The sequence below is a fragment of the Salmo trutta genome, unplaced genomic scaffold (genome assembly GCF_901001165.1).
Source record: "Salmo trutta unplaced genomic scaffold, fSalTru1.1, whole genome shotgun sequence".
NCBI classification, from domain to species: domain Eukaryota; kingdom Metazoa; phylum Chordata; class Actinopteri; order Salmoniformes; family Salmonidae; genus Salmo; species Salmo trutta.
Window position 1 is genome coordinate 1848609 of NW_021823237.1, and position 24802 is coordinate 1873410.

Sequence of the window (24802 nt, forward strand, 5' to 3'; positions counted from 1 at the left end):
CTGATGAATAAACATACTGGAGAGTGGATTAAAACCCAGCCCTGATGAATAAACATACTGGAGAGGGGAATAAAACCCAGCCCTGATGAATAAACATACTGGAGAGTGGTAACATTGGAATAAAACCCAGCCCTGATGAATAAACATACTGGAGAGTGGAATAAAACCCAGCTCTGATGAATAAACATACTGGAGAGTGGAATAAAACCCAGCCTTGATGAATAAACATACTGGAGAGTGGAATAAACCCAGCCCTGATGAATAAACATACTGGAGAGGGGAATAAAACCCAGCTCTGATGAATAAACATACTGGAGAGGGGAATAAAACCCAGCTCTGATGAATAAACATACTAGAGAGTGGTAACATTGGAATAAAACCCAGCTTTGATGAATAAACATACTGGAGAGTGGTAACATTGGAATAAAACCCAGCCCTGATGAATGAACATACTGGAGAGTGGAATAAAACCCAGCCCTGATGAATAAACATACTGGAGAGGGGAATAAAACCCAGCCCTGATGAATAAACATACTGGAGAGTGGAATAAAACCCAGCTCTAATGAATAAACATACTGGAGAGGGGAATAAAACCCAGCCCAGATGAATAAACATACTGGAGAGTGGAATAAGTGGGCGGGGTTGGGAGGTGGTGGGCGGGGTTGGGAGGGGGTATGGTGGGCGGGGTTGGGGGGTATGGTGGGCGGGGTTGGGAGTGGGTATGGTGGGCGGGGTTGGGGGGTATGGTGGGCGGGGTTCCCACCACCACTCTTCTCCTAGTTTTAAACTTTAGTTCCTACCTGTTGGTTCCTATCCCCTGTTCTCCTGGAATTAAACTATGGTTCCTACCTGTTGGTTCCTCTCCCCTGTCCTCCTCCTGGTATTAAACTATGGTTCCTACCTGTTGGTTCCTATCCCCTGTCCTCCTCCTGGTAAAACTATGGTTCCTACCTGTTGGTTCCTATCCCCTGTCCTCCTCCTGGTATTAAACTATGGTTCCTACCTGTTGGTTCCCATCCCCTGTCCTCCTCCTGGTATTAAACTATGGTTCCTACCTGTTGGTTCCTATCCCCTGTCCTCCTCCTGGTATTAAACTATGGTTCCTACCTGTTGGTTGCTATCCCCTGTCCTCCTGGTATTAAACTATGGTTCCTACCTGTTGGTTCCTATCCCCTGTCCTCCTCCTGGTATTAAACTATGGTTCCTACCTGTTGGTTCCTATCCCCTGTCCTCCTCCTGGTATTAAACTATGGTTCCTACCTGTTGGTTCCTATCCCCTGTCCTCCTGGTATTAAACTATGGTTCCTACCTGTTGGTTCCCATCCCCCAGGTCAGGGTCTATGGGCCCAGCTTCACGAGACTCCATGTCCCCTGGCCGGTCCTGAGCAGAGAGGCAGAGTTCCTCAAGATCAAAGTTCCCACTAAGAAGGTGAGACCTCCACCGCTTTACAGCCGTGTGTGTGTGTGTGTGTGTGTGTGTGTGTGTGTGTGTGTGTGTGTGTGTGTGTGTGTGTGTGTGTGTGTGTGTGTGTGTGTGTGTGTGGTGTGTGTGTGTGTGTGTGTGTGTGTGATCCCATGGATGGATCCTAACACAAACACGGGGTTCATCTCAGTGTTGCCCTGCAGCATTTCTTTATTTTTTTTTAAAACTCATCCATTGTTGTTGCTTTGTTTATAGTTGCTTTGTTTATAGTAGTTTAACAGTCTTTAATGTTGCATCAGATTACCCATCAGGCAACAGTAGAGCCACATGAAGACACGGTGGATTATTCTCCTACTTGGATTACATTTCCTGGTACCTGAAACATTATGTGAATCAATCACACTACAGCAGTCTCTTACAATGTAACAACTCACATCCGGGAAAATGGACCAAAGGGGACATACTTCCTAGGAACGCCGACTGCGAGCCAGACCGAATCGTCCAACATCAGTGTCCGACATCACTAATGCTCTTGTGGCTGAATGGAAGCAAGTCCCCGCAGCAATGTTCCAACATCTAGTGGAAAGCCTTCCCAGAAGAGTGGAGGCTGTTATTGCAGCAATGGGGGGACCAACTCCATATTAATGACTTCCCTGAAGAGTGGAGGCTGTTATAGCAGCAATGGGGGGACCAACTCCATATTAATGACTTCGCAGAAGAGTGGAGGCTGTTATAGCAGCAAAGGGGGGGGGACCAACTCCATATTAATGACTTCCCAGAAGAGTGGAGGCTGTTATAGCAGCAATGTTCCAACAACTAGTGGAAAGCCTTCCCAGAAGAGTGGAGGCTGTTATAGCAGCAATGTTCCAACATCTAGTGGAAAGCCTTCCCAGAAGAGTGGAGGCTGTTATAGCAGCAATGTTCCAACATCTAGTGGAAAGCCTTCCCAGAAGAGTGGAGGCTGTTATAGCAGCAATGTTCCAACATCTAGTGGAAAGCCTTCCCAGAAGAGTGGAGGCTGTTATAGCAGCAATGTACCAACATCTAGTGGAAAGCCTTCCCAGAAGAGTGGAGGCTGTTATAGCAGCAATGTTCCAACATCTAGTGGAAAGCCTTCCCAGAAGAGTGGAGGCTGTTATAGCAGCAATGTTCCAACATCTAGTGGAAAGCCTTCCCAGAAGAGTGGAGGCTGTTATAGCAGCAATGTACCAACATCTAGTGGAAAGCCTTCCCAGAAGAGTGGAGGCTGTTATTGCAGCAATGTTCCAACATCTAGTGGAAAGCCTTCCCAGAAGGGTGGAGGCTGTTATAGCAGCAGTGTTCCAACATCTAGTGGAAAGCCTTCCCAGAAGGGTGGAGGCTGTTATAGCAGCAGTGTTCCAACATCTAGTGGAAAGCCTTCCCAGAAGAGTGGAGGCTGTTATAGCAGCAATGTCCCAACATCTAGTGGAAAGCCTTCCCAGAAGAGTGGAGGCTGTTATAGCAGCAATGTTCCAACATCTAGTGGAAAGCCTTCCCAGAAGAGTGGAGGCTGTTATAGCAGCAATGTACCAACATCTAGTGGAAAGCCTTCCCAGAAGAGTGGAGGCTGTTATAGCAGCAATGTTCCAGCATCTAGTGGAAAGCCTTCCCAGAAGAGTGGAGGCTGTTATAGCAGCAATGTTCCAACATCTAGTGGAAAGCCTTCCCAGAAGAGTGGAGGCTGTTATAGCAGCAATGTACCAACATCTAGTGGAAAGCCTTCCCAGAAGAGTGGAGGCTGTTATTGCAGCAATGTTCCAACATCTAGTGGAAAGCCTTCCCAGAAGGGTGGAGGCTGTTATAGCAGCAGTGTTCCAACATCTAGTGGAAAGCCTTCCCAGAAGGGTGGAGGCTGTTATAGCAGCAGTGTTCCAACATCTAAGGGAAAGCCTTCCCAGAAGAGTGGAGGCTGTTATAGCAGCAATGTCCCAACATCTAGTGGAAAGCCTTCCCAGAAGAGTGGAGGCTGTTATAGCAGCAATGTTCCAACATCTAGTGGAAAGCCTTCCCAGAAGAGTGGAGGCTGTTATAGCAGCAATGTTCCAACATCTAGTGGGAAGCCTTCCCAGAAGAGTGGAGGCTGTTATAGCAGCAATGTCCCAACATCTAGTGGAAAGCCTTCCCAGAAGAGTGGAGGCTATTATAGCAGCAATGTTCCAACATCTAGTGGAAAGCCTTCCCAGAAGAGTGGAGGCTGTTATAGCAGCAATGTTCCAACATCTAGTGGGAAGCCTTCCAGAAGAGTGGAGGCTGTTATAGCAGCAATGTTCCAACATCTAGTGGAAAGCCTTCCCAGAAGAGTGGAGGCTGTTATAGCAGCAATGTACCAACATCTAGTGGAAAGCCTTCCCAGAAGAGTGGAGTCTGTTATTGCAGCAATGTTCCAACATCTAGTGGAAAGCCTTCCCAGAAGGGTGGAGGCTGTTATAGCAGCAGTGTTCCAACATCTAGTGGAAAACCTTCCCAGAAGGGTGGAGGCTGTTATAGCAGCAGTGTTCCAACATCTAGTGGAAAGCCTTCCCAGAAGAGTGGAGGCTGTTATAGCAGCAATGTCCCAACATCTAGTGGAAAGCCTTCCCAGAAGAGTGGAGGCTGTTATAGCAGCAATGTTCCAACATCTATTGGAAAGCCTTCCCAGAAGAGTGGAGGCTGTTATAGCAGCAATATTCCAACATCTAGTGGGAAGCCTTCCCAGAAGAGTGGATGCTGTTATAGTAGCAATGTTCCAACATCTAGTGGAAAGCCTTCCCAGAAGAGTGGAGGCTGTTATAGTAGCAATGTTCCAACATCTAGTGGAAAGCCTTCCCAGAAGAGTGGAGGCTGTTATAGCAGCAATGTTCCAACATCTAGTGGAAAGCCTTCCAGAAGAGTGGAGGCTGTTATAGCAGCAATGTTCCAACATCTAGTGGAAAGCCTTCCCAGAAGAGTGGAGGCTGTTATAGCAGCAATGTTCCAACATCTAGTGGGAAGCCTTCCCAGAAGAGTGGAGGCTGTTATAGCAGCAATGTCCCAACATCTAGTGGAAAGCCTTCCCAGAAGAGTGGAGGCTGTTATAGCAGCAATGTTCCAACATCTAGTGGAAAGCCTTCCCAGAAGAGTGGAGGCTGTTATAGCAGCAATGTTCCAACATCTAGTGGGAAGCCTTCCCAGAAGAGTGGAGGCTGTTATAGCAGCAATGTTCCAACATCTAGTGGAAAGCCTTCCCAGAAGAGTGGAGGCTGTTATAGCAGCAATGTACCAACATCTAGTGGAAAGCCTTCCCAGAAGAGTGGAGTCTGTTATTGCAGCAATGTTCCAACATCTAGTGGAAAGCCTTCCCAGAAGGGTGGAGGCTGTTATAGCAGCAGTGTTCCAACATCTAGTGGAAAACCTTCCCAGAAGGGTGGAGGCTGTTATAGCAGCAGTGTTCCAACATCTAGTGGAAAACCTTCCCAGAAGGGTGGAGGCTGTTATAGCAGCAGTGTTCCAACATCTAGTGGAAAGCCTTCCCAGAAGAGTGGAGGCTGTTATAGCAGCAATGTTCCAACATCTAGTGGAAAGCCTTCCCAGAAGAGTGGAGGCTGTTATAGCAGCAATGTACCAACATCTAGTGGAAAGCCTTCCCAGAAGAGTGGAGGCTGTTATTGCAGCAATGTTCCAACATCTAGTGGAAAGCCTTCCCAGAAGGGTGGAGGCTGTTATAGCAGCAGTGTTCCAACATCTAGTGGAAAGCCTTCCCAGAAGGGTGGAGGCTGTTATAGCAGCAGTGTTCCAACATCTAGTGGAAAGCCTTCCCAGAAGAGTGGAGGCTGTTATAGCAGCAATGTCCCAACATCTAGTGGAAAGCCTTCCCAGAAGAGTGGAGGATGTTATAGCAGCAATGTTCCAACCTCTAGTGGAAAGCCTTCCCAGAAGAGTGGAGGCTGTTATAGCAGCAATGTACCAACATCTAGTGGAAAGCCTTCCCAGAAGAGTGGAGGCTGTTATAGCAGCAATGTTCCAACATCTAGTGGAAAGCCTTCCCAGAAGAGTGGAGGCTGTTATAGCAGCAATGTTCCAACATCTAGTGGAAAGCCTTCCCAGAAGAGTGGAGGCTGTTACAGCAGCAATGTACCAACATCTAGTGGAAAGCCTTCCCAGAAGAGTGGAGGCTGTTACAGCAGCAATGTACCAACATCTAGTGGAAAGCCTTCCCAGAAGAGTGGAGGCTGTTATTGCAGCAATGGTCCAACATCTAGTGGAAAGCCTTCCCAGAAGGGTGGAGGCTGTTATAGCAGCAGTGTTCCAACATCTAGTGGAAAGCCTTCCCAGAAGGGTGGAGGCTGTTATAGCAGCAGTGTTCCAACATCTAGTGGAAAGCCTTCCCAGAAGAGTGGAGGCTGTTATAGCAGCAATGTCCCAACATCTAGTGGAAAGCCTTCCCAGAAGAGTGGAGGCTGTTATAGCAGCAGTGTTCCAACATCTAGTGGAAAGCCTTCCCAGAAGAGTGGAGGCTGTTATAGCAGCAATGTTCCAACATCTAGTGGGAAGCCTTCCCAGAAGAGTGGAGGCTGTTATAGCAGCAATGTCCCAACATCTAGTGGAAAGCCTTCCCAGAAGAGTGGAGGCTGTTATAGCAGCAATGTTCCAACATCTAGTGGAAAGCCTTCCCAGAAGAGTGGAGGCTGTTATAGCAGCAATGTTCCAACATCTAGTGGGAAGCCTTCCCAGAAGAGTGGAGGCTGTTATTGCAGCAATGTTCCAACATCTAGTGGAAAGCCTTCCCAGAAGGGTGGAGGCTGTTATAGCAGCAGTGTTCCAACATCTAGTGGAAAACCTTCCCAGAAGGGTGGAGGCTGTTATAGCAGCAGTGTTCCAACATCTAGTGGAAAGCCTTCCCAGAAGAGTGGAGGCTGTTATAGCAGCAATGTCCCAACATCTAGTGGAAAGCCTTCCCAGAAGAGTGGAGGATGTTATAGCAGCAATGTTCCAACCTCTAGTGGAAAGCCTTCCCAGAAGAGTGGAGGCTGTTATAGCAGCAATGTACCAACATCTAGTGGAAAGCCTTCCCAGAAGAGTGGAGGCTGTTATAGCAGCAATGTTCCAACATCTAGTGGAAAGCCTTCCCAGAAGAGTGGAGGCTGTTATAGCAGCAATGTTCCAACATCTAGTGGAAAGCCTTCCCAGAAGAGTGGAGGCTGTTACAGCAGCAATGTACCAACATCTAGTGGAAAGCCTTCCCAGAAGAGTGGAGGCTGTTACAGCAGCAATGTACCAACATCTAGTGGAAAAGCCTTCCCAGAAGAGTGGAGGCTGTTATTGCAGCAATGGTCCAACATCTAGTGGAAAGCCTTCCCAGAAGGGTGGAGGCTGTTATAGCAGCAGTGTTCCAACATCTAGTGGAAAGCCTTCCCAGAAGGGTGGAGGCTGTTATAAGCAGCAGTGTTCCAACATCTAGTGGAAAGCCTTCCCAGAAGAGTGGAGGCTGTTATAGCAGCAATGTCCCAACATCTAGTGGAAAGCCTTCCCAGAAGAGTGGAGGCTGTTATAGCAGCAGTGTTCCAACATCTAGTGGAAAGCCTTCCCAGAAGAGTGGAGGCTGTTATAGCAGCAATGTTCCAACATCTAGTGGGAAGCCTTCCCAGAAGAGTGGAGGCTGTTATAGCAGCAATGTCCCAACATCTAGTGGAAAGCCTTCCCAGAAGAGTGGAGGCTGTTATAGCAGCAATGTTCCAACATCTAGTGGAAAGCCTTCCCAGAAGAGTGGAGGCTGTTATAGCAGCAATGTTCCAACATCTAGTGGGAAGCCTTCCCAGAAGAGTGGAGGCTGTTATAGCAGCAATGTTCCAACATCTAGTGGAAAGCCTTCCCAGAAGAGTGGAGGCTGTTATAGCAGCAATGTACCAACATCTAGTGGAAAGCCTTCCCAGAAGAGTGGAGTCTGTTATTGCAGCAATGTTCCAACATCTAGTGGAAAGCCTTCCCAGAAGGGTGGAGGCTGTTATAGCAGCAGTGTCCCAACATCTAGTGGAAAGCCTTCCCAGAAGAGTGGAGGCTGTTATAGCAGCAATGTTCCAACATCTAGTGGAAAGCCTTCCCAGAAGGGTGGAGGCTATTATAGCAGCAATGTTCCAACATCTAGTGGGAAGCCTTCCCAGAAGAGTGGAGGCTGTTATAGTAGCAATGTTCCAACATCTAGTGGAAAGCCTTCCCAGAAGAGTGGAGGCTGTTATAGTAGCAATGTTCCAACATCTAGTGGAAAGCCTTCCCAGAAGAGTGGAGGCTGTTATAGCAGCAATGTTCCAACATCTAGTGGAAAGCCTTCCCAGAAGAGTGGAGGCTGTTATAGCAGCAATGTTCCAACATCTAGTGGAAAGCCTTCCCAGAAGAGTGGAGGCTGTTATAGCAGCAATGTTCCAACATCTAGTGGGAAGCCTTCCCAGAAGAGTGGAGGCTGTTATAGCAGCAATGTTCCAACATCTAGTGGAAAGCCTTCCCAGAAGAGTGGAGGCTGTTATAGCAGCAATGTTCCAACATCTAGTGGGAAGCCTTCCCAGAAGAGTGGAGGCTGTTATAGCAGCAATGTTCCAACATCTAGTGGAAAGCCTTCCCAGAAGAGTGGAGGCTGTTATAGCAGCAATGTTCCAACATCTAGTGGAAAGCCTTCCCAGAAGAGTGGAGGCTGTTATAGCAGCAATGTTCCAACATCTAGTGGAAAGCCTTCCCAGAAGAGAGGAGGCTGTTATAGCAGCAATGTTCCAACATCTAGTGGAAAGCCTTCCCAGAAGAGTGGAGGCTGTTATAGCAGCAATATTCCAACATCTAGTGGAAAGCCTTCCCAGAAGAGTGGAGGCTGTTAAAGCAGCAATGTTCCAACATCTAGTGGAAAGCCTTCCCAGAAGAGTGGAGGCTGTTATAGCAGCAATGTTCCAACATCTAGTGGAAAGCCTTCCCAGAAGAGTGGAGGCTGTTATAGCAGCAATGTTCCAACATCTAGTGGAAAGCCTTCCCAGAAGAGAGGAGGCTGTTATAGCAGCAATGTTCCAACATCTAGTGGAAAGCCTTCCCAGAAGAGTGGAGGCTGTTATAGCAGCAATGTTCCAACATCTAGTGGAACCAACTCCATATTACTGCCCATGATGTTGCAATGTGTCCACATACTTTTGGTCAAGTAGTGTATGTGGACACCTGCTCGTTGTACATCTCATTCCAAAATCATGGCCTTTTTTACTTTACACATGGAGTCTGTTTTGACTTTACACATGCAGTCTGTTTTGACTTTACACATGGAGTCTGTTTTGACTTTACACATGCAGTCCGTTTTGACTTTACATATTGAGTCTGTTTTGACTTTACATATGCAGTCTGTTTTGACTTTACACATGGAGTCTGTTTTGACTTTACATATGCAGTCTGTTTTGACTTTACATATGCAGTCTGTTTTGACTTTACATATGGAGTCTGTTTTGACTTTACACATGGAGTCTGTTTTGACTTTACACATGGAGTCTGTTTTGACTTTACACATGGAGTCTGTTTTGACTTTACATATGGAGTCTGTTTTGACTTTACATATGGAGTCTGCTTTGACTTTACACATGGAGTCTGTTTTGACTTTACATATGGAGTCTGTTTTGACTTTACACATGGAGTCTGTTTTGACTTTACACATGGAGTCTGTTTTGACTTTACATATGGAGTCTGTTTTGACTTTACATATGGAGTCTGTTTTGACTTTACATATGGAGTCTGTTTTGACTTTACATATGGAGTCTGTTTTGACTTTACATATGCAGTCTGTTTTGACTTTACATATGGAGTCTGTTTTGACTTTACTAAATATCCTTTGCGATTTGCTGTTTTTTTATTTTATTTTGATGACTACTGCATAATGAGTTGCCTCTGAGGACATGACATGTTTCTGAATCCCCAGCCCCTGCTGCAGTGGGAGGGAGACCCTGTATATGAGCCACAGCAGGTTCCTCTATTAACCTGTCTGTCTGTCTCCCTGCCTGTCTCCCTGCCTGTCTCCCTGCCTGTCTCCCTGCCTGTCTCCCTGCCTGTCTCCCTGCCTGTCTCCCTGCCTGTCTGTCTGCCTGTCTGTCTGCCTGTCTGTCTGTCTGTCTGTCTAGAGCTATGATCTGAAGCAGGAGCATGGGTTCAGTGCCAGCCTCAGTGAGTTCTGGAGGAAGGTGAACCAGCCGTTCCAACCCAACATCCCCCAGCCAGGCCACAGCACCACCAAGCAGCTCTCTCACTGCTTCTCCAGGGACAAACTACACTTGTAAGATGCACCCGCACCACGCCCCGCCCCCCTAACCCCGCCCCCCTAACCGCGCCACACCCCGCCCCCTAACCCCGCCCCTAACCCCGCCCACACCACGCCCCGCCCCGCCCCACACCCACTCTGACAACAGCTGGTCTGTATATGGAGGCACCATCTGAGTTTCCCTGAGTTGATACCTGTTCTTTGTTCTGTACAGATTTAACATCGCCTCTAAAGACCTGTTCTTTGTTCTCTACAGATTTAACATCGCCTCTAAAGACCTGTTCTTTGTTCTCTACAGATTTAACATCACCTCTAAAGACCTGTTCTTTGTTCTCTACAGATTTAACATCGCCTCTAAAGACACCTTCTTTGACAACGCAACACGCAGTCGAATAGTGAGTCTGTCATTCCGGATGTTTCTCTGTTTTTATATATGAATGTCAAGAATCAATGGGAATATGGTTTCAGGTCTCTGTTTCTCTCTGACACAATGTTCTGTGTGACCTCAACCTTCTCAGGTGTACGAGATCCTGAGACGGACCCCCTGCACACGCACCTGCCAATCCATGGGTGAGTGACCTTTAACCCCTAACCTTAACCCAAACCCTGCACACGCACCTGCCAATCCATGGGTGAGTGACCTCTAAACCCCTAATCTTAACCCCTACCCTGCACGCACCTGCCAATCCATGGGTGAGTGACCTTTAACCCCTAACCTTAACCCAAACCCTGCACACGCACCTGCCAATCCATGGGTGAGTGACCTCTAAACCCCTAACCTTAACCCAAAACCTGCACATGCACCTGCCAATCCATGGGTGAGTGACCTCTAAACCCCTAACCTTAACCCCTACCCTGCACACGCTCCTGCCAATCCATGGGTGAGTGACCTTTAACCCCTAACCTTAACCCCTACCCTGCACACGCTCCTGCCAATCCATGGGTGAGTGAACTCTAAACCCCTGATTTGTCCAAAGTTGCCTACGTTATGAGGTCGTTGACCTTCTCCATGGTTCCTCAGTACAGGTCCATGTTGGGGTACAGTGAGTGATTGGGGTTCTCCATGGTTCCTCAGTACAGGTCCATACAGTAGTACCGTGAGTGATTGGGGTTCTCCATGGTTCCTCACATCACAATACCACACTACCCTCCCCTGCCCACTACCACACTACCCCGTCCACTACCACACTACCCTCCCCTGTCCACTACCACCCTCCCCTGCCCACTACCACCCTCCCCTGCCCACTACCACCCTCCCCTGCCCACTACCACACTACCCCGTCCCCTACCACACTACCCTCCCCTGTCCACTACCACACTACCCTGTCCACTACCACACTACCCTGTCCACTACTACCCTCCCCCGTCCACTACCACACTACCCTCCCCTGCCCACTACCACACTACCCTGTCCACTACTACCCTCCCCTGTCCACTACCACACTACCCTCCCCTGTCCACTACCACACATAACACTCCCCTGTCCACTACGACCCTCCCCCCTGTCCACTACCACCTACCCTCCCCTGTCCACTACTACCCTCCCCTGTCCACTACCACACTACCCTGTCCACTACCACACTACCCTCCCCTGTCCACTACCACACTACCCTGTCCACTACCACACTACCCTCCCCTGTCCACTACCACCCTCCCCTGTCCACTACCACACTACCCTCCCCTGTCCACTACCACACTACCCTCCCCTGTCCACTACTACCCTCCCCTGTCCACTACCACACTACCCTCCCCTGTCCACTACCACACTACCCTCCACTGTCCACTACCACACTACCCCTCCCTTGTCCACTACCACACTAACCCTGTCCACTACAACACGTACGAACTACCCTGTCCACTACCACACTAACCCTCACCTGTCCCTACACACGACCCTGTCCACTACCACACTACCCTGTCCACTGACCACACTACCCTCCCTGCCACGACCACACTAACCCTCACCCTGTCCACCTACCAACTACCCTGTCCATTACCTACCCTCCCCTGGTCCCACTACCACAACTAACCCTGTCCACTTACCCACCTACCCTGTCCACTACCACACTACCCTGTCCACTACCACACTTCCCTGTCCACTACCACACTAACACCCTGGCCACTACTACACTACCCTGTCCACTACCACACTACCCTGTCCCGACCACAACTACCCTCCTCCCTGTCCACTACCACACTAAGCCCTGTCCACTACCACACTACCAACACACCCTGTCCAATACCCACACTAACCCCGGTCCACTACCACACTAACCCTGTCCACTACCCACACTACCCTGTCCACTACTACACTACCCTGTCCACTACCACACTACCCTGTCCACTACCACACTACCCTGTCCACTACCACACTACCCTGTCCTGTCCACTACCACACTACCCTCCCCTGTCCACTACCACACTACCCTGTCCACTACCACACTACCCTGCCCTGTCCACTACCACACTACCCTCCCCTGTCCACTACCACACTACCCTGTCCACTACCACACTACCCTGTCCACTACCACACTACCCTGCCCTGTCCACTACCACACTACCCTCCCCTGTCCACTACCACACTACCCTGTCCACTACCGCACTACCCTGTCCACTACCACACTACCCTGTCCACTACCACACTACCACACTACCCTGTCCACTATCACACTACCCTGTCCACTACCACACTACCACACTACCCTGTCCACTACCTCACTACCCTGTCCACTACCACACTACCACACTACCCTGTCCACTACCACACTCCCCTGTCCACTACCACACTACCACACTACCCTGTCCACTACCTCACTACCCTGTCCACTACCACACTACCACACTACCCTGTCCACTACCACACTCCCCTGTCCACTACCACACTACCACACTACCCTGTCCACTACCACACTTCCCTGTCCACTACCACACTACCCTGTCCACTACCACACTACCCTGTCCACTACCACACTACCCTGTCCACTACCACACTACCCTGTCCACTACCACACTACCCTGTCCACTACCACACTACCCTGTCCACTACCACACTACCCTGTCCACTACCACACTACCCTGTCCACTACTACACTACCCTGTCCACTACCACACTACCCTGTCCACTACCACACTACCCTGTCCATTACCACCCTCCCCTGTCCACTACCACACTACCCTGTCCACTACTACACTACCCTGTCCACTACCACACTACCCTGTCCACTACCACCCTCCCCTGTCCACTACCACACTACCCTGTCCACTACCACACTACCCTGTCCACTACCACACTACCCTGTCCACTACCACACTACCCTCCTCCAAAGCAAAATGTCGAACTGTCCTTAACATTAGTTTTAGGTGGTTTTCTACATGTAAAACTAGAATAATTCGATTCACATATTGCCAGCTGATATTTATAAAGTAAAACGTTAACTACATAAAGCAAACTTGTTTCGTCTGTATCGGTAAACAGTAACGTTATGTTTCGTCTGTATCGGTAAACAGTAACGTTATGTTTCGTCTGTATCGGTAAACAGTAACGTTATGTTTCGTCTGTATCGGTAAACAGTAACGTTATGTTTCGTCTGTATCGGTAAACAGTAACGTTATGTTTCGTCTGTATCGGTAAAAGGTTAATGCAGGAACATTTCATGCACGGTATTATACATATTATTAGGAAACACCCTCTCTCTCCCCCTCTCTCTCTCTCTCTCTCTCCTCTCCTCTCTCTCTCTCTCTCTCTCTCCTCTCTCTGTCTCTCTCTCTCTCTGTCTCTCTCTCTCTCTCTCTCTCTCTCTCTCTCTCTCTCTCTCCCCCTCTCTCTCTCTCCCTCTCTCTTCCCAGTTCCCTTTATCATCCTCTCCTCTCCTGAAGTGGGTTGTGGGGGTCAGGCTGAGATTGAAGCAGAGGCATGTGGGAGTTGTGGTCTCTGTAGCTGTGCTGTGATTGGCTCGTTGGTGAAGCTAATCACTGTGATGTTTCTGGCTTCGTAGAGGTCTTGTTAATTAGTTCATCAATTAGTAATGGATCAATTAGTTAAAGCTGTTCCCACTGAGCTCATTCCTGCCCTCTCCTCTCCTGCCCTGTCCTCTCCTGCCCTCTCCTCTCCTGCCCTGTCCTGTCCTCTCCTGCCCTCTCCTCTCCTGTCCTGTCCTCTCCTGCCCTGTCCTGTCCTCTCCTCTCCTCTCCTGCTCTGTCCTGTCCTCTCCTGCCCTCTCCTGTCCTGCCCTGTCCTCTCCTCTACTGCCCTCTCCTGTCCTGTCCTGTCCTCTCCTGCCCTGTCCTGTCCTCTCCTCTCCTCTCCTGCTCTGTCCTGTCCTCTCCTGCCCTCTCCTCTCCTCTCCTCTCCTCTCCTCTCCTCTCCTCTCCTCTCCTCTCCTGCCCTCTCCTCTCCTCTCCTCTCCTCTCCTCTCCTCTCCTCTCCTCTCCTCTCCTCTCCTCTCCTGCCCTTTCCTGTCCTCTCCTGCCCTCTCCTCTCCTGTCCTGTCCTCTCCTGCCCTGTCCTGTCCTCTCCTCTCCTCTCCTGCTCTGTCCTGTCCTCTCCTGCCCTCTCCTCTCCTGCCCTCTCCTCTCCTGCCCTGTCCTCTCCTCTCCTGCCCTCTCCTCTACTGCCCTGCCCTCTTCTCTCCTCTGTTGCCCCCCCACCGTGCCACTTATCTCCTCTCTGAATGGGAAAGCTGATACAGATCACTGAAGCATCTCTCACTAATATTAGATGAGTTTGTTGAGTAACCGACACCTCTTTCTCTCTCAGGCATCACCACATTAATAGCTAAAGGTGTCTATGATTCTGCCTTCCCTCTCCATGATGTAAGTGACACTTCCTGTCCTTCCAGCTGCACATACAGTATTTGTGATAATGTTACTGTTAACCTCGTGATAATGTGGATAAACGCAAACTGTAATACACTGTGAGCTTTCTAATTGTGTTGTGATTGGTCCGTCTGACTCGTCCCCTCTCTGCAGGGGGATTATAAGGTCGTGGGTCACTCGGAGAGGAACGACAGACAGGTAACTCCGGCTCTACTGTTCTAGTCTATAATATACTGTTGTTACAACCTGTCTCAAGATTGTAACAAACAATGGAAACCACACGCTGAATGAAGGAAAAACAACATGTATTTATTCCATAAATAAACACTCACAACAGTAATCAGATGAGGCATGACAGTCTGTAAATTAGGTGTCAACTGCCAAAACCACAAGGAAACAACCGAAGGTATGCATGGAGAGAGGAAAGGTATGCATGGAGAGAGGAAAGGTATGCATGGAGAGAGGGAAGGTATGCATGGAGAGAGGGAAGGTATGCATGGAGAGAGGAGAGGTATGAATGGAGAGAGGAAAGGTATGCATGGAGAGAGGAAAGGTATGCATGGAGAGAGGAAAGGTATGCATGGAGAGAGGGAAGGTATGCATGGAGAGAGGAAAGGTATGCATGGAGAGAGGAAAGGTATGCATGGAGAGAGGAAAGGTATGCATGGAGAGAGGGAAGGTATGCATGGAGAGAGGAAAGGTATGCATGGAGAGAGGAAAGGTATGCATGGAGAGAGGAAAGGTATGCATGGAGAGAGGGAAGGTATGCATGGAGAGAGGGAAGGTATGCATGGAGAGAGGGAAGGTATGCATGGAGAGAGGAAAGGTATGCATGGAGAGAGGAAAGTCTTGCTGAATGTGGAAACAGTGGCTTTATGTCACAGCTGAGCCGTCACAGGTGTACCCCATCAGCACCGCCCACCTCTCCTACTCCGCCCATCCCCATCAGCCCCGCCCACCTCTCCTACTCCGCCCATCCCCATCAGCCCTCCCAGCTCCGCCCTCCTCTCCTACTCCGCCCATCCCCATCAGCCCCGCCCACCTCTCCTACTCCGCCCATCCCCATCAGCCCTCCCAGCTCCGCCCACCTCTCCTACTCCGCCCATCCCCATCAGCCCTCCCAGCTCCGCCCCTCTCTCCTACTCCGCCCATTAATCTCCTGCAGGAAGTCAGCACAGCAAAACCCAGTAGACAGAGCCGTCACGCTGTACTCTACTACAGTGCTTCCCAAACTGGGGATTGGGACCCACTCGTGGGTCCAGGTGGGTCACAGGATTTAGCTTTAAAACTGCAACATTTTCTCTCTGCTGCCAAGATATGTTGGGTGTTTTTTCACACTCAACCCTCAACCCTCTACTGAACTCTACTCTGATGTCTGAACTCTACTCTGATGTCTGTACTCTACTCTGATGTCTGAACTCTACTCTGATGTCTGAACTCTACTCTGATGTCTGAACTCTACTCTGATGTCTGAACTCTACTCTGATGTCTGAACTGAACTCTACTCTGATGTCTGAACTCTACTCTGATGTCTGAACTCTACTCTGATGTCTGAACTCTACTCTGATGTCTGAACTGAACTCTACTCTGATGTCTGAACTCTACTCTGATGTCTGAACTCTACTCTGATGTCTGTACTCTACTCTGATGTCTGAACTCTACTCTGATGTCTGAACTCTACTCTGATGTCTGAACTCTACTCTGATGTCTGAACTCTACTCTGATGTCTGTACTCTACTCTGATGTCTGAACTCTACTCTGATGTCTGAACTCTACTCTGATGTCTGTACTCTACTCTGATGTCTGAACTCTACTCTGATGTCTGAACTGAACTCTACTCTGATGTCTGAACTGAACTCTACTCTGATGTCTGTACTCTACTCTGATGTCTGAACTCTACTCTGATGTCTGAACTCTACTCTGATGTCTGAACTCTACTCTGATGTCTGTACTGAACTCTACTCTGATGTCTGTACTCTACTCTGATGTCTGAACTCTACTCTGATGTCTGAACTCTACTCTGATGTCTGTACTGAACTCTACTCTGATGTCTGAACTCTACTCTGATGTCTCTACTGAACTCTACTCTGATGTCTGAACTCTACTCTGATGTCTGAACTCTACTCTGATGTCTGAACTCTACTCTGATGTCTGTACTGAACTCTACTCTGATGTCTGAACTCTACTCTGATGTCTGAACTCTACTCTGATGTCTGAACTCTACTCTGATGTCTGAACTCTACTCTGATGTCTGTACTCTACTCTGATGTCTGTACTCTACTCTGATGTCTGTTCTGAACTCTACTCTGATGTCTGAACTCTACTCTGATGTCTGAACTCTACTCTGGTGTCTGAACTCTACTCTGATGTCTGAACTGAACTCTACTCTGATGTCTGAACTCTACTCTGATGTCTGAACTCTACTCTGATGTCTGAACTCTACTCTGATGTCTGTACTCTACTCTGATGTCTGAACTCTACTCTGATGTCTGTTCTGAACTCTACTCTGATGTCTGTTCTGCACTGTACTCTGATGTCTGTTCTGAACTCTACTCTGATGTCTGTTCTGTCTAAGCTGCTGCATGATGAGTGGGCCAGATATGGAGCCTTCTACAAATACCAACCTGTGGACCTCATCAGGTACAACATTACTACATGATTACTACATTACATTATGATTGGGTGCCGGCATTACTCCATTATTACCACATTACCAACAATACTATGTTATTACAACACTACATTATCTGGTGCCAACATTACCACAACTATATTACATTATCATCCGGTACCAACATTACAACATTATTATTTCATTACATTATCACCAGGTGGCCACATTATTGTCACATCATGCAACCACATTATCATTACATTATCATCATGTACCAATAATATTATCACATTATCATCAGGCATCTACATTATTGTTACATTATCACTGGGTACCAGCATTATTGTTACATTATCATCCGGTACCAACATTATGTCATTACATTATCACCAGGTGCCCACGTTATTGTCACATCAGGTACCGACAATATTATTACATTATCATCAGGTGACTACATTATCATCAGGTGTCTACATTATCGTCACATTATCATCAGGTGTCTACATTATCGTTACATTATCATCAGGTGTCTACATTATTGTTACATTATCATCAGGTACAAACATTATTGTTACATTATCATCAGGTACAAACATTATTGTTACATTATCATCAGGTACCAATATTATTACATTATTATAACATTACATTGTCATCAGGTACCAACATTACTATATTATTACTGCATTACAATATCATCAGCTGCCAGCATTACTACAATGTTACCATATTACGACATTATTATTACATCAGAAGATACCAACATTACTATGCTATTACTACATTACATTATCATCAGGTATCACATTACATTATAACTGCATTACATTATCAGGTACCAATACTACTACATTATTACTACATAGCATGATCATTAGATACCATTCTTACTGCATTACATTGTCAGGTACCAATACTACTACATTATTACTACATAGCATGATCATTAGATACCATTATTACTGCATTACATTATCAGGTACCAATACTACTACATTATTACTACATAGCATATCATTAGATACCATTATTACTGCATTACATTATCAGGTACCAATACTACTACATTATTACTACATAGCATGATCATTAGATACCATTATTACTACATTACATTATCAGGTACCAATACTACTGCATTATTACTACATAGCATGATCATTAGATACCATTATTACTGCATTACATTATCAGGTACCAATACTACTACATTATTACTACATAGCCTGATCATTAGAAACCATTATTACTGCATTACATTATCAGGTACCAATACTACTACATTATTACTACATAGCCTGATCATTAGAAACCATTATTACTGCATTACATTGTCATCATTTTTTACAGAGCGACTTACAGGAACAATTAGGGTTAAGTGCCTTGCTCATGGGCACATTGACCGATTTTAAAAAATAAATAAAAATAAAAATAATAATAATTTTATTTAATTTCTTTTCATTTTTTCACCTGGTCGCCTCACGGATTCAAACCAGCGACCTTTCGGTTACTTTCCCAACGCTCTTAATCGCTAGGCTACCTTAGTTACCAACATTATTAGATTATTACTACATTATCATGGATCATTATTACCAGTGAATCCAAACCCCCAAACAGCAGCCTCATCAGGAATCAGCACCAGTCTCTATTAGTACATTACTGCATTATCATGAGGATCACACATCTGTCTGCTGATGACCTCTGATTTACAGGAAGTACTTTGGGGAGAAGATCGGTCTGTACTTCGCCTGGCTGGGCGTCTACACCCAGCTGCTCATACCAGCCTCTCTGGTCGGGATTATTGTCTTCTGCTACGGCTGTTACACTGTGGATATGGACGTACCCAGGTACACACACACACACACACACACACACACACACACACACACACACACACACACACACACACACACACACACACACACACACACACACACACACACACACACACACACAGACCAGCTGCATGCCAGGTACCCACAGACCAGCTACATGCCAGGTACACACACACACACACACACACACACACAGCTACATGCCAGGTACACACAGACCAGCTACATGCCAGGTACACACAGACCAGTGACATGCCAGGTACACACAGACCAGCGACATGCCAGGTACACACACAGACCAGCTACATGCCAGGTACACACACACACACACACACACACACACACACACACACACACATACAGACCAGCTACATGCCAGGTACACACAGACCAGCTACATGCCAGGTACCCACAGACCAGCGACATGCCAGGTACACACACACACACACACACAGACCAGTGACATGCCAGGCACACACACACACAGACCAGCTATATGCCAGGTACACACACACACACACAGACCAGCTACATGCCAGGTACACACAGACCAGCTACATGCCAGCTACACACACAGACCAGCTACATGCCAGCTACACACACAGACCAGCTACATGCCAGCTACACACACAGACCAGCTATATGCCAGCTACACACACAGACCAGCTACATGCCAGGTACCCACAGACCAGCTACATGCCAGCTACACACACAGACCAGCGACATGCCAGGTACCCACAGACCAGCTACATGCCAGCTACACACACAGACCAGCAACATGCCAGGTACCCACAGACCAGCTACATGCCAGCTACACACACAGACCAGCAACATGCCAGGTACCCACTCTAGTCTTGTCTGTGTGTAGGAGGAACATTGGCAGACTGGAAACAACAGCTGAACAGGAAATCCCTGGGGCCTCCATTTTAGAAACGTTATGTACAGTACGCCCCAAAACATGCAGGCGCCAGCTTTCAGGCAAAACCTGCCGTTTTTATCAAAACTGAGAATGTGCTTATCGTCCCGCAAACGTTAGAGACCTGCTGTATGTTTCTGCTGTTTGACGAACTGCCAGAAGACAACAGTAGCCTAATAACCGAATACAGGAATATATGACTTATTCAGAACAGAGCATCAGCTGAATATAGCAGGATGCCATTAGTGAGAAGAATCTATTTTATCTTTGCGTTCTAAAATAGTTAGAGGCATATTTCCTACTGTTTATTTAATCTCTGTGAGCCGCAGGCCTTCCCTGTGGCTCAGTTGGTAGAGCATGGTGTTTGCAACGCCAGGGTTGTGGGTTCGATTCCCATGGGGACCAGTACAAAAACAACAACAACAAAAAAACAATGCATGAAATGAAATGTATGAAATGTATGAAATGTATGCATTCACTACTGTAAGTCGCTCTGGATAAGAGCGTCTGCTAAATGACTAAAATGTAAAATGTAAAAAAATGTCTGTAGAATAAATTCCTCACCTTTTCTGACTGTGATGGTTTCCAAGGCTACTCGCGCAATAGCCTATGGGCCGACAACCAGGAAGTACAGGCTCTCTACCGTTCATCCTACAACCAGGAAGTACAGGCTCCCTACCGTTCATCCCACAACCAGGAAGTACAGGCTCCCTACCGTTCATCCCACAACCAGGAAGTACAGGCTCCCTACCGTTCATCCCACAACCAGGAAGTACAGGCTCCCTACCGTTCATCCAGGAAGTACAGGCTCCCTACCGTTCATCCTACAACCAGGAAGTGCAGGCTCCCTACCGTTCATCCCACAACCAGGAAGTACAGGCTCCCTACCGTTCATCCCACAACCAGGAAGTACAGGCTCCCTACCGTTCATCCCACAACCAGGAAGTACAGGCTCGCTACCGTTCATCCCACAACCAGGAAGTACAGGCTCCCTACCGTTCATCCCACAACCAGGAAGTACAGGCTCCCTACCGTTCATCCCACAACCAGGAAGTACAGGCTCCCTACCGTTCATCCCACAACCAGGAAGTACAGGCTCCCTACCGTTCATCCCACAACCAGGAAGTACATGCTCCCTACCGTTCATCCCACAACCAGGAAGTACAGGCTCCCTACCGTTCATCCCACAACCAGGAAGTACAGGCTCCCTACCGTTCATCCAGGAAGTACAGGCTCCCTACCGTTCATCCAGGAAGTACAGGCTCCCTACCGTTCATCCAGGAAGTACAGGCTCCCTACCGTTCATCCTACAACCAGGAAGTACAGGCTCCCTACCGTTCATCCCACAACCAGGAAGGACAGGCTCCCTACCGTTCATCCCACAACCAGGAAGTACAGGCTCCCTACCGTTCATCCCACAACCAGGAAGTACAGGCTCCCTACCGTTCATCCCACAACCAGGAAGTACAGGCTCCCTACCGTTCATCCCACAACCAGGAAGTACAGGCTCCCTACCGTTCATCCAGGAAGTACAGGCTCCCTACCGTTCATCCAGGAAGTACAGGCTCCCTACCGTTCATCCTACAACCAGGAAGTACAGGCTCTCTACTGTTCATCCCATCTGTCATTTTAAATGGACCCAGTTCAGTAGTAGAAAGAGCAGCTGTTTCTGATATTTTACTGATCTGAGGTGCACTTTAACCCTTTTACACCCCGATTCTACAATGCCGCTGTAGATTACCGACCATTTTCTAGATCGACAGCATTACCCTGTTTCAGATTTTTATGGTTGATTCCAACAGCCACGCAAATACGACAACAGGTTGTTACCAAGTTAATTTTGCGATATTTGACACAGGTATTATTGTTAGAAAAACAAGATCGTTAGCGTGACATTGGAGCACAGGACTGATGGTTGCTGATAATGGGCCTCTGTAGATAAATGGAAGGGTTTTCTAATGATCAATTAGCCTTTTTAAATGATAAACGTGGATTAGCGAACACAACGTGCCATTGGAACACAGGAGTGATGGTTGCTGATAATGGGCCTCTGTAGATATTCCATACAAAAATCAGCCGTTTCCAGCTACAATAGTCATTTACAACATTAACCATGTCTACACTGTATTTCTGATCAATTTGATGTTATTTTAATGGACAAAAAAAAAAGTGCTTTTCTTTCAAAAACAAGGACATTTTTGTAAGTGACCCCTAAACTTCTGAACGGTAGTATAGAGATAACAACCATTGTAGAAACGTAATACATAGATATCATTTTTCAACTTCTCTATTTCCTTTAGATTCTGTCTTGGCCTGTTTCCAATACTTCCAAAGTAAACAGCAAAGAAGGCTGTTATTCTCCCCGTGAAAAGGTGACTGAGGGGTGTTATTTCAGGCAGAATTATAACGCCTGGTCAGGCGTGCGCCGTTCTGAAGACCGGTGTGATTGAACCGGACCCCTAGTGGAGACCCCTAGTGCGGACCCCTACTACCCCTAGTGGGGACCCCTAGTGGGGACGCCTAGTGGGGACGCCTAGTGGGGACCCCTAGTGGGAAGCCCTAGTGGGGACCCCTTGTGGGAAGCCCTAGTGGGGACCTCTAGTGGGGACCCCTAGTGGGGACCTCTAGTGGGGACCCCTAGTGGGGACCTCTAGTGGGGACCTCTAGTGGGGACCTCTAGTGGGGACCCCTAGTGGGGACCTCTAGTGGGAAGCCCTAGTGGGGACCTCTAGTGGGGACCCCTAGTGGGGACCTCTAGTGGGGACCTCTAGTGGGGACCCCTAGTGGGGACCTCTAGTGGGGACCTCTAGTGGGAAGCCCTAGTGGGGACCTCTAGTGGGAAGCCCTAGTGGGGACGCAGGGGAATTGCAGTGGAGTCCCCACATAAAAAAATAACCTTTTTTTTTTTTTGCGTTTTTTTTTTTTGACTGTGTGTGTGTGTGTCCTCTGTGTCCTCTCTCTCTGTGTGTGTGTGTGTGTGTGTGTGTGTGTGTGTGTGTGTGTGTGTGTGTGTGTGTGTGTGTGTGTGTGTGTGTGTGTGTGTGTGTGTGTGTGTGTGTGTGTGTGTGTAGCCTGGAGATGTGTGATAAGCAGCAGAACTTCACCATGTGTCCTCTGTGTGATGGAGTGTGTGACTACTGGCACCTGTCCACCGCCTGTGGCACCGCCCGAGCATCACACCTGTTCGACAACCCTGCTACTGTATTCTTCGCCATCTTTATGTCCCTCTGGGGTATGTATTAACGTTCTGTTACCCCTTACTGCCCCTTACTACCCCCATCTCCCTCTGGGGTATGTATTAACGTTATGTTACCCCTTACTACCCCTTACTGCCCCATCTTCATGTCCCTCTGGGGTATGTATTAACGTTCTGTTACCCCTTACTACCCCTTACTGCCCCCGTCTTCATGTCCCTCTGGGGTATGTATTAACGTTCTGTTACCCCTTACTGCCCCTTACTACCCCTTACTGCCCCATCTTCATGTCCCTCTGGGGTATGTATTAACGTTCTGTTACCCCTTACTGCCCCTTACTGCCCCCATCTTCATGTCCCTCTGGGGTATGTATTAACGTTCTGTTACCCCTTACTGCCCCTTACTGCCCCATCTTCATGTCCCTCTGGGGTATTAACGTTCTGTTACCCCTTACTGCCCCCATCTTCATGTCCCTCTGGGGTATGTATTAATGTTCTGTTACCCCTTACTGCCCCCATCTTCATGTCCCTCTGGGGTATGTATTAACGTTCTGTTACCCCTTACTGCCCCCATCTTCATGTCCCTCTGGGGTATGTATTAACGTTCTGTTACCCCTTACTGCCCCCATCTTCATGTCCCTCTGGGGTATTTATTAACGTTCTGTTACACCTTACTGCCCCCATCTTCATGTCCCTCTGGGGTATATATTAATGTTCTGTTACCCCTTAATGCCCCCATCTTCATGTCCCTCTGGGGTATGTATTAACGTTCTGTTACCCCTTACTGCCCCCATCTTCATGTCCCTCTGGGGTATGTATTAACGTTCTGTTACCCCTTACTGCCCCTTACTACCCCTTACTGCCCCATCTTCATGTCCCTCTGGGGTATGTATTAACGTTCTGTTGCCCCTTACTGCCCCTTACTGCCCCCATCTTCATGTCCCTCTGGGGTATGTATTAACGTCCCAATGTTTTATGACCCCATTGTACCGCCCCCTCCTGTCCATTAGTCTGTATGTCAGCCAACCAGTCAGCCAGCCAGCCAGCCAGCCAGTCAGTCAGCCAGTCAGTCAGTCAGCCAACCAGTCAGCCAACCAGTCAGCCAACCAGTCAGCCAGTCAGTCAGCCAGCTAGCCAGTCCATCAGCCAGCCAGCCCATCAGCCAGCCAGTCCGCCAGCCAGCCAGCCCGTCAGCCAGCCTGTCAGCCAGCCAGTCAGCCATCCAGCCAGTCCATCAGTCAGCCCGTCTGTGGGGGACCAGGTCTGTGTATTATTAGACACAGTAGGACCTCTGGGGGTGAAGGAAACCATTTATATATTTACAACCCGCTACACCTCTCTGCTACCACTGTGTCTCAGGTTTCCTCTGTGGGTTTGGTGGACCGATGTTCACATCATGTCTGTGTGCGTCTGTGTGTGTCTGTGTGCGTCTGTGTGCGTCTGTGTGCGTCTGTGTGCGTCTGTGTGCGTCTGTGTGTGTCTGTGTGCGTCTGTGTGCGTCTGTGTGCGTCTGTGTGCGTCTGTGTGTGTAGTGGCAACGTTCCTGGAGCACTGGAAGCGTCGACAGATCAGTTTGAACCACAGCTGGGACCTCACAGGACTAGAGGAAGAGGAGGTACACACCCTTCACACCATTACCACACCATTACCACACCATTACCACACCATTACCACACCATTACCACACCCTTCACACCATTACCACACCATTACCACACCATTACCATTACCACACCCTTCACACCGTTACCACACCAT

General features: G+C 48.2%; 1 protein-coding gene across 1 annotated transcript in view; it reads left to right on the plus strand.

The window, feature by feature from the left end:
* The first annotated feature begins 1106 nt into the window (after nt 1-1106).
* The window catches only part of LOC115189808 (anoctamin-1-like), a 132783-nt gene continuing 109087 nt past the window's right edge, over nt 1107-24802 (plus strand). The window contains 10 exon segments of the mRNA XM_029748320.1: nt 1107-1429; nt 9535-9686; nt 10012-10066; nt 10190-10241; nt 14428-14483; nt 14640-14684; nt 17062-17126; nt 18813-18947; nt 22923-23083; nt 24577-24659. Of these exon segments, the coding sequence (XP_029604180.1) occupies nt 1250-1429; nt 9535-9686; nt 10012-10066; nt 10190-10241; nt 14428-14483; nt 14640-14684; nt 17062-17126; nt 18813-18947; nt 22923-23083; nt 24577-24659 (984 nt within the window). The 5' untranslated portion in view covers nt 1107-1249.